Source organism: Pteropus alecto, unplaced genomic scaffold, assembly GCF_000325575.1.
Source record: "Pteropus alecto unplaced genomic scaffold, ASM32557v1 scaffold3, whole genome shotgun sequence".
Lineage (NCBI taxonomy): Eukaryota > Metazoa > Chordata > Mammalia > Chiroptera > Pteropodidae > Pteropus > Pteropus alecto.
In genome coordinates this window covers 70,608-81,660 of record NW_006442484.1, presented here as the reverse complement: position 1 = coordinate 81,660, position 11,053 = coordinate 70,608, and the positions used below count along the sequence as shown (strand labels likewise).

The following is an 11,053-nucleotide window of genomic DNA, read 5'->3' as shown; positions in this document are numbered from 1 at the left end:
CCTGCTGGTGCCCCTGTTCATCCTTTCGGAAACAATACTATATTTTCATGGTGTTTGGCAAGAGGAAAAAAAAAATGTTCTACTTAGTGTTGCAACCTGTTTGAAAAAAGGGGTGGCAGAGGAGGGCAAGCTCTGACAGTGGGTGGTTGTCCTTTGGTCTGGTGGCCTCTGAGCTGGGGTAGTAGCGATGTCAGAAGAACCTGCTTGATTCTCCTTCTGCTCAGAGTGGATGCTCCCATGGTGCCCCATGACCACAAAGGCTCCGAATGGGCCCTGATAAGTGTCCCGTTTGGCACAGCGTGGTGAACAGTGTCACGCTGCAATGACGGACGGACTCGACCACGCAGTCAGCACTCTTTGACACATCTTCAAACAGGTCTCTTTAGAGAGTGTCACACACAGCGCAGAGAGGTGAACACATTTCATAGAGCGGTGGGCGCGCGTGCACGTGCGTGTGCACGCACGTGCCGGCAGCTGTCTGCAGGCGGGTGTGCTGAGGTGGGTGGGGGCAGTGGCGACAGGGTGTGGGGGGAGCAGGAACGGAAGAGGAAAGCAGGGCGAGGCCGTGGCGGGCGCCAAGGAAAAGCAGACCTCTGCACCCTCTTCACGATTTAAACTCTCTCCCTTTTTAAAATGCAAATCAAACTGCCCCCCACAGGCGTTTGCCTGGCTGAGGTGAAATAACTGGAGGTGTTGCAGATGCATCCTCGCACTGCGAGGGAGCCCCGACTTCAAGTCTGAACCCCTCTCTGGAGGGATATTTTAGTTCAACCTTAAAAATGGCGAATATTTGAGATTGAAATGAGGAGGGCGAAAGGGTCAAAGATGCAGGCACGTTCTGTAGAGGAAGGAGGGTGGGGAGCCTGACTAAACACCCACTGGGTGAGATCGTGTGTTATATACTATAACAGAGGCTGGATTTCTAGTTCCTAGGCTTTAAGGACGGAAGACTTCTTTATGGCTGCAGAAGGTAAGCTGGCCTTGAAGAAAGGTGTCGTGGAGACATTCCTGAGGTTTTGACTCAACAATTTTTAAAGAAAATGTCCCACCTTCTTCAAATTTCAAACGTAGAAAATAAAACGAGGACAAGCTGGCTGGTCTAGCCCAGTGTGCTTCAACCCCGGGATGAGGACCCAGGGCTGTCCTGTGCATTGTAAGATGTTTAGCAGCATCCCTGGCTTCTATTTACTGGATGCCAGCAGCACCCCTAGTTGTGACAAATAAAATTACCTCCAGATATTGCCAAAGATCCTCGGGGGGACAAAATCTCCCTGGATGGAGAATTAATGGTTCAGACTAAACATCTGACAAGCTAAATTTTCATTGGATAAAGATAGCCTGGTCATATAAGGACCACATAGCATTTTTCATGAAGGGCGACAACCCCAAATAACCTGCCTTGAACAGCCAGAGAGAAACACAGAAGTTTCAGACAAAGGCAGATCTCTTGACTCAAAGCGCTAGTTTATGACTTTAAAGAGGCATAAAACTATTTGAAAAGAATAAGCCTGGGAAAAAAATCCTGGGGCACTTAGCTTTAAAAAAAAAAAAAAAAAAAGATAAATCAGAAGAGAGGGACCTTCATACTTGAACTTGGGGTTTAAAGAGGCAAAACAGAACAAGATCTGCTCTGTAGAATTCTCCACAGCATCCTGTGGCCAATTCTACAAGCGGGTCCTGCAGCACCTTGGGGCTTCAAGACCCTTTTTCATGCTGAGGCCATGGACGGGGCAGAGTCTTTGCGCCCAGTCTGACCTGTCCCCAAAGCATTTGGCGTTGTTAGCTTTGGAAGGTGTGTTTAGTCCTTCAGTCCTCAGAGAATAGGGGAAGGTGTTTAAAAATGACTGACCCTTAACTTCACAGTCAAATTGAGAAAAAGAGGTGTGTAAACTTGAACTTAGGTTCAGTGTACGTGTTCTTAATTAAAAGGGGATTTTTTTTTTAAAACAAGTCCGATTCTTGGACTATAAAACTGTGTGCGTTCCTTAAAGCACACCCCTCAAAAGCTGTACAAATTGGTCTTCCAGATAAGACCATGCTTCCCATTTCTACCTGTCCCCCGGCGAAGAGGAAAAGGGCTCGGTGACCCGGGTTTCTCTTGTTCCGGAGTACAGTGCGATGATTTATGATTTCTAAGCCTGAGAACTTTGGAAGCCGCTTAACATAAAAAGAGAGAAAAATCTTCTCAGCGAAAGAAAGAAAGGACTGGGTAGCATAGTGCTCGTCCCAGACTCCGAAACACTACTCTGAAAGCCGTCACGAGTATGCATCACACAGGCCCTTGCAGACAAAAAGGGTTATTTTATCCAGATTATTCCCCCACACTGTAGGGGGAAGGGGACTCATTTGTAATCATCAAAGGAATGCTGACAGACTTGAAACAGGATTACATTCTATTATACTCATCCGAATTAAAGATTTGTTTTGGAGATCATTCTTAGGTTTCTTCCTCCCTGTTCTTCCAACCCCAAATGAGATGATTTATATTCATGGGACATCTGAGGCAGACATGAAATCAGACGGTTTGCAAACATACATTTCAGATTCAGTGGCCTGAGTTCTGAATTTTAAGGTTGCCTGGTTCTGTGTATGTGCGAAACTTGGCTTTGAGGGCAAAACGAATCCCAAGCATTGTTTCATTCCCTAACTTGTTATGCAGGATATATTCAATTTCAGGGGCCTGAGTGAGCAAGTGATATAGGTGTCCAGAAATGCAGCTATGAAATGTAAAATCTATGCCTAGGCAGAGTTGTCTGGTAGGCCTGTAGACACACTACTAAACCCTTAATTCCACACTCTGTGGTTTGGACACCGTTTGGAAAATGTGACCTGCCAAATATATTAGTTGTCCCTCAAGCTCTTTTGTTATCTGTGTGGCCATGAACCCACTGAGAAGGATGTTTCCCCTGGATAGGCCTGACTCTTCGAATAGTACCCTTGCGTCATACGTAGCACAGCACCTGGTACCTGAAAGACTTGAGAGCATTTCCTGCGCTTTCATAGACAACTCCCATTGGGTAGCCATCATAGAACTGATGACCAGGAGGAGTCTCTGGTACCTCCAGCTCAAAGTCCTACGTCAGTGGAAGAGCTCAACTGTGTCAACAAGCTGTCTCTTGACTTTAGCTGCCAAAAGGAAAAGATATCTTAGAGAAATCTCTCTCAAGGCAAGGAGACAGACAGCACTCTCTAAGTAGGAAGACAGAGCAAAAAATATGGGTGAAGTACATTAGAAGTGGTACCATTTTTTTTCTTAGTATCTCAGACCTATGGTCTAGACTTAGTGTTCTTCACAAAGCACATCCTTTAGTAGTTCTTTAAGTAAGGATTTATTAGTGGTAAACATGTCTATGTCACACTCAAAGATAGTTTAGCTAAGTATATAGTTGTGCCTAGTTTGGTTTTTTTTTTAGTTTGGTTTTTTTTTCAGAACCTGGATAATACTTCACTAGCTTCTGACTCTCATTGTTGTTGCAAAGACTTTATAGATGACATTTTTTTTTCTCTCTCTGATTGTTTTAAGACTGTCGCTTTATCTTTAGTATTTTATAGTTTTAATTTAATAGGTATACATTTATTGTTATTTATCTTGCTTGGGATGGTTGAATCTAAATCTTTCATTAATTCTTGAAACTCCATCCAACATATTATCACTTTCAGTGTTGCCTCTCCCTTATTTTTCACAATCTCTCTTTCTCGAATATTGATCAAATGTACGTTGAACCTTCAATCCATCCTCCATGTCTTACTAACTTCTTTTTTACATTTTTCATGTCCTTAACTCTTTTCCTGCATTCTGAATAATTTCTCCAGCTTTATTTTCCAGTTCACCGTTTCTCTCTTCAGCTAAGTCTAATCTACCCATTAAGCTTTTATTTCAATGAATATATTTTTCATTAATACAGTAGTATTAGTATAGTTAGTAGATATATTTGATTCTTTTTCAAATATGCCAACTCTTTCTTTATAACTTTTCATTCCTTCTTCATGGTTTAGACTCTCTTTTATTTCTTTTTGTTTTAAATTCCGTTATTTATTAAGAACTCTGTTATTTTTACTGCTAACTGGTGCTCGTACAACGTAGTTTTGAATTGTGTGCTCATGTCAGCAGGATTTCATCCATAGGATTCTTGTAGGTTTTGTGTTGGTGATGTTTCTGTGCAGGGAGTATTTGTGTTTGTTTTTGCCAAGTACCCAGAGGCACAACTTTGTTAGTTTCCCAGCTTGGATTTCCTGATAAAGGTAATGTAAATTCAAAACCCAGACTGTTGAAAAGGCAGGCCAGCAGTTGCATAGTCTCAGGGGATATATATTTTTTCTCCAATACTGAGCCCAAGCTGAGACAAGTTTCCTTGTCATCTTTCTTTGTAAGAAGGCTGATTTTTTTTTCATCTGCCCTTTTTATGAATATTTAGCTCTTCCAGGTCCTGGCTTTATATGGAGATCTCTATTCCAATTCCTCGTTTTATTGGTCTAATACCCTGTCTCTTGCCCTCATGTACCTGTTAAATCCTGGCTGTAAAGACCACCAGAAGGCCCCAGTGGAGCCATAAGGTCAGTGCTAGCTAACTTCTCTAATTCTCTTTGCCCTTTTCATTTTTGTTCCTTGGATGGTCCATATATTTAGTTACTCATTCATGCATTTAAAGGATGTTTGTTAGATTCTATTCAGCAGCTATAGGTGTGTTGTCAGAGAAATAATTTCAGAATGTTAGTTCCACTATATGGCAGACCCTGTTCTGTAATCTGTCCTGTGGGGCCAGAGGGTGCTATCTTTAGATAGGATGTGGAATGGACAATACCTCTAAGTCCTGGGGGAAAAACTGGGTCCAGCTGATTAAGAAAGAAACATTACAGAATTGGCATTGCTTTGAACTACTTTTAATTGATTTGTTTTAGTATTAGAGAGGATGCCTGGGTTCAAATCCCCAAAAGCTACTAACCTCTCTTTGCCTCAGTTTCTTCAACTTATATAATAGTATCCCCTTCATAGGACTGTGAGGATTAAATGTTAATAAACATGAAGTTCTTAGAACACTGTCTGACACAGAATGTTTTACGTGCTTCATACACTGATAGTATTTTTAACTCACCAACTTCTCTTGCTTGTGCTGAGGGAAGCCACATAAAGAAGTCACTGCCTGTGGTGGGCCAGAGATTTAACTGAGATGGTGCAGACACAGGGGCCAGTTAAGAGGTGGCAGAATTAGGGACCCCTGGGGCGGGGGGGAGGGGTGGGGTGATGGAAAAGCTCAGAAAGAACAGACAAGAGTCACTTAGTCAGCCACTCTCCTCATCTGAGGATCTCCTTCAAGTACTAAAATCTTGGCAAGTCTAGGATTTATGTTAATAAGGAAAGCCATTTCCTTCCAGAAAGATACAAACACACCAGCATCATTAAAATAGTGACCTAGTACCACAAAATTTCAGAGTACTTTGTCCCTACCTTTCAGGTCTATTACATAGCTTGAATGATAAAAGTATAGATTGTTGAAACCAGATAGGTACTGGGTTCAAATCCTACCTCTAAATTTCAATAGTAGTCGTAGAACTGGAGTGGAGGGCAAGTTAGGGGGTAGGGTGTGTAATGGGGGAGCAGAAGTTCCTTCAGTATACATTACCCCTAAAGCGATGTCTTTTTAAGAATTTTTAGAAAGCTGACAGGATAGCTGAGAAGTTCAGTGACCTCCAAAATCTGAAAATCAGAAAACCCCCATCAATAAAAACATTTCAAGAACACATTTCTAATATACGTACACTTACTTAAAAATTATGTACCGTTCTGTTGTCAATTTATATGTTAACGATAAGCGAAACAACTCCATTTTAAGGTAAAAAAGAAACAAGTAGAAAAGAAGTTCTAACATTTTCTTCCTACATCCACTGGATCATCTTGCGTGCGCACCCACTTTGGCCGAACTGTGATGAAAGATGAGGAAGGACGGAATGGGGAAAAGTCAGTCTACTCAGTGGGCAACTGAAATGGTGGTGGTTGCTCCATGAACTAGCCAGAAAGGAGAGGCAAATTGTGGTACCTTTTTTTTCTCACCTTGGCCCTGTACTCAGCACCCAGACACGCCAACTCCCCTAGCCTGGCCCTACCCCAGAGGTTCAAGATAGAGTCTGCCTTGCTCTGCTTCCTAGCTGGGCAGTTTTGGGTAAGTTAGTTAACTTCTCTGAGGCTGGGTTCTCATCTGTAAAGTGAGCCTAATACTTACCTCATAGGGTAGCTACAAGGATGAAATCAGATAACGTTGTGCTCAATTAATTTTTCCTCCCTCCCTTTCCCTGAAACTGCTGCTGGCCTGCCCTCTCTAATAAAGCACCTGGGAGACCAAAGCCGTCAATAACGGGACCACTCGCTTGCCCAGACTCCTCTTCTCTGCTACAGAAAGAGCCAACAGAACACTTCTCAAATGTAGTTACTTTCCATGGCAACAGACTAGCAGTTTCAGATGCTTGCTCTTCGTCTCTCTCCTTCTGTGACAGCTGGACAACTCCTTTAGACATGTAGTTTGTTTTTCTTTGCTTACGAGCTGGCTTTTCAGTCCCTAAAGTTTTTGAAAGTGAAGGCAATCCCTGAATAAAAGGATGACGTGAAGCAGGCATAATAAAGTGCAGAGCTCTGTGTATGTGTGTGTGTGTATGTACATGTGCATGTGTGCACACATGGGCGTGTCGGGCATACGCATGTGTTGGGATGCAGTGACAAACTGATAACTGGGACAACACAGTCCTGGTCTCCCTGGCGGTGAGTCCCCGGGAGGGGGTGAAGGGACACCAGGTCGTGCCTGTGTGCCTCGGGATGAACTGATACACAGGCAGGAGGCAGCCTCACCCTCTGAACATGAGAGCAATGGTTCTCAACCCTGGCTGTGCACTAACATCGCCTGGGGAGCTTTTAAAAAGAGACCAATGCCTGGATCTCCCAAGACCAATTAAATCAGGAGCCCTAGGGTGCCGTTGGAGCATCCACACATTGGTGTAGACGCAAGTGATTCGAATGGGCAGCCAGGATTGAGACCTACTACTTATCTGAGCAGAACAGGAAGGTTCAGCCTCTCTTACACGGACACCTGTGCCCCCTGCATTGGGTCCGAGGTCCCACCCATCGGCCCCTAAGTTCAACTGAATCGCCATTTTCCTACATTCTGAAATTCTCGGCCAATGAAATAAGGAGCTAGAGTCAGGTTTACTTGCTGGGCTGCAGATAATCTGGTCACGAGCCCCGCTTCTTGCTTGCTGGCTTGGGCCGCTGCTGGTAGGGAGTAGGACATCAGTCGAGAGACTCCCTCCCATCACACAGTGACCTTTCTTTGAGCTCTGGGGGCATCGTGGTACAAGGAAGGCTTTAAAAGCCGTGTCCCGGAGTAACACCGTGTAAACAGATGGTCATGACTGCTTTGTCAGAAGTCTGGAGCTTTCGAGGAATCCAAGTGGGAACTGGAACAATTTCCCACCTTTTCCTTCCCTCCCTCCCCACCCTTCTCCAGAAGCCCATCAATCACTTAGAATTTCTGTGAGAAGAAAGAAAAAAGAAAAAGAGCAACAGAGAGAAAGTAAGAAGAAGCTGGAGAGAAGAAAAGACCTGCCTGCCATCAGCAGGGAGACAACGGGGTAAAACCAGCAGGGGAGAAAAATGAACAAGAACCAGGGACGTGGCAAACTAAGTTTAGAGACGGACTGAAACATCACTCTCGAAGGCAGAGCAAAATGTGGAGGATCTTTTGCTTTTTATGGCTGGAACCCAAAATGGCACTGTTCCCTGCTCTCAGCTCTCCCCTCCGCCTTGTTCTTTGAGCAAAGATGATGCTGATATTACACTTCAGTTTTGTTTTTTTGTTTTTTAAATGAGTGATCAATTTGGACCTCTCAGGCCAAATCCCCAATTTGGGAAGGCAGTCAAAAAAACAGAACTCCATCCCAAAGAGGAAAATGGATGAAAGCCAAGTGCATTTGAGTGTGGGATTAAGGATCAGAGGCACTAATTTTGCATGAACTGCTCTGGCCTTCCTGGGATATGTTTTTAATGCAGTGATGATAGCCTTCCAGTGGCCGCTGGCGGCATCTCAACATCTTTAGGGATGAGAGAGAAGCGGGTGTTTGGGGAGCCTGTTTCCCAGCAAGGTTGGAGGTAATTAGCACCAGTCACGAGAATGTGGGGGGAGGAGGAGGCCACGATGCAGCCTCTGGCTTATTAAGAGTGAGATCTGATGCTGGAATCCCCAGGAGGGAAAAAAAATCAATGACCCAGGAAAACCACACCAGCTGACAGCCCCAGAAAAAGGCTCAAGGAAGAGACGCGAAGAAGAGAAAGGCTTAAGTAACTTTCCCAAACTCTGCCCTGCCGATCTCCTGAACAGCCCTGTACTGCATAGACAATGGCTGGGACCCCTGGCATTCTGGCACTTTTTCTCACGTGGGTACGCCACCCTCCTTCCATCCCCTTCTTCACGAGGTAAAATGGATCCCAAGTTCCCTCTATCCTCCCTCAATTTCAGTTTTTGATGTCTCTCTTGTTTAGAAAAACAAGCGTCTACCTTGTCAAGTGCTGCTCTCCAGAGCTGGGCTAGTGTAAGTCTCCTTGGGGGTGGGTCCCTTGTCGCCTTACAGGCCTCTGGTTTCTACTCACCTCTCCAAGTTCACAAAAAGGAACAGCACTGCCTGTCTCCAGGAAAGCAGGCATCGGGCTTTGAGGTCACGGGATTGGGCTGGGGATTGGAGTTATGTCATCTGGACCCACTGCTTTGACTAAAACATTCAACCGAACACTCAGACTTGTCCTCCTTGGAACTTAGGGATTTTCCTCAATGATGTATATTACATGGTTGGGCAGGGCCCAAAGGGTTTGTTAAGTTTCAAGACAAATTAATCAACTTTGGGACTTCATCTTTCTCCCTAAGCCTTTTCTAACATTTCCTGATGCCGCGCAATACAGGATTTAGATTTGAATCTAAATTCTGTGGTTTGGGGGGATGTTATTTTTCTTTTCTTCTCTCCAAAACGCTCTCTGACACTTTCTCCCTAGTCTTTAGCAAATCTGGCCAGAGGGAAAGTAGGGGCTGCTTTAGGAGGGACCTGGCAATATCATCACCTACCACTGGCTCGGGAAGTTTTAAACCCTGAAATTCAGATTCCCACTGAAAGCAGAAGGATATTTCTTGGATCATTTCTGTCATTTCTGTCATTTAGAAGAACATGTATCAAAGCATCCATTTCCCTCAGCATATAACCACCCTGTTTGATAGCTCAAGTTCACTCACTGTAACAGTTGCTACATACAGACAATTCTGAGCTTGGGTGGTAACCTGTAGACTGCTACCCACAGTGCAACTGCTTCACTAAAGAAACAAACTCTTAAGTATCTCTAATCTGCAAACAATCTAATGGTTACACCGCAATTTACCTAAAGCAATATTTGTTCACTTGCAATGATATCACAAAAACAGGGCTTGCCGGCTTTCAATTCTTTCCTTACAATATTCAGAGCTAGAAGGTGACTGAATTCAGAACTGCTCTCCATAGTTTAAATCACCAATACAGAACTTTTCTAGCAGCCAAGAAAGTTCTATTACCAAAAAAAAAAGTCAATAGCACTTGAAAAGCATTTTCCTAGCACATTTACATCAGCGCTCTGCTCCTGTGGTGCTCAGTTTTAAGGACTACAATTTGTTTGCCAAATGGCATATCTTGGCTTCCTCTGCTAGGTAGAAACGCTGCCTTGATATTAAATATTCAAAGAAAAGAACCTCTGACCTAAGGGCTCTCGGCTAACAATGACATTCTCTGTAAGTAAACTAGAAACCCAACTCAGCTTCTGGTTTGCCAGTGTTCTCTGTCATGTACTAGTCTACTGCACGAACAGGGCTGAGGACTGACTGCCTTTACCACGCTTTAATTGCAAAAGATCCTGCAGGCAGAGCCCTCCAGGGACTATGCAAAGCCCGGACTTGGCAGAAGATCCTGGAGAAGGAGGCAAGTGGGGTTCAGAGCTGCTTCCCGAGCTGGTGAAGGGTGAAGGCTCGCCAGGGGGAGACCCACATCTGTTACAACTGCAAGGACGTTTGCTACTTACTCTCCGCAAGCCCAAGCCCGGCGGTAACATAAGAAGGAGGCTCCTGGAGCCACCATTTACCCAGAAATTTCTCTCACTATGCGATGCCACACCTACAACCCCGGAACTAGCTGACAGCAGTTTCTGGAGCCTCAGTTCGAGTCCCCCAAAAGAAAAGCCTCATCAATTACTGGAAGAAGGAAGTTAATTTTTGTTAAGGAGACTGGGGCTGGGTGTGGGGGGCGCTGGTACCTTTGGGCAGTACAGTCATGCTCCCCGGGTCTCCTCTCTGTTGTTTAAGCTTCTGCTCACCTCTCGCCGCACCTCCGCCCCACCTCCTGTAACCTCGGGCTTCTTCCCTCGTGCCTGTCGGCGCAGACTTCAGGGCAGGTGTCCCCCGGGCTAGTCTCCTTACATGGGCCCCCGGGAGACTAGCTGGAGCGCACCGGGAGCACCAGAATGGCAAACCGAGCGTACTCCTCGGACCACAGCACGTGCCTTTTACAGCGTTGGGCGCCGCAAAAGGCTCAGCTTAAGGAGCATCCAGCAGACCCGAATCCGTCAGTCGAGTCACTGATGCTGAGGAACTGAAGTCAACAGCAGGGCGAGAAATTCCAAATACGTTACCCACCCTTACTTTTTTTTTGGGGGGGGGGAAGGGGGTGGTTCTCCTCTGCCACTATTCCTCTCCTCTACCCCAGACGCAGCCACCTGTATGCCAAAGGCTCACACCAGGGAAGAAAACGGGCTATGAGCGCGCCCCAACTTTACCCCAACCCTGCCGTGCCCCCTCGGGCAGCTGCCCCCACACGAGGGCTCACCTGGGCGCGCCGCAGAGCCCGGGGCGCACGGCTAGGGAGGGCGCTTCTTACCGGAGAAGTCCGTAAGCGCTGCGATTTCTCTGGAGCAGACCAGGACCGTGCAGTAGAAGAGGCGCAGGAGCTGCCCCGGCGGCTCTACCTGCCTGCGGGGGCCGAGATGCTGCGCGGGCTGCGGCGC

General features: G+C 45.6%; 1 protein-coding gene across 1 annotated transcript in view; it reads right to left on the bottom strand.

Moving 5' to 3' along the window:
• Positions 1-11,053, bottom strand: part of EVA1C (eva-1 homolog C) — a 71,490-nt gene that overhangs the window by 55,261 nt on the left and 5,176 nt on the right. Inside the window, 1 exon segment of the mRNA XM_025039567.1 lies at positions 10,927-11,052. Coding sequence (XP_024895335.1) covers positions 10,927-11,052 — 126 coding nt within the window.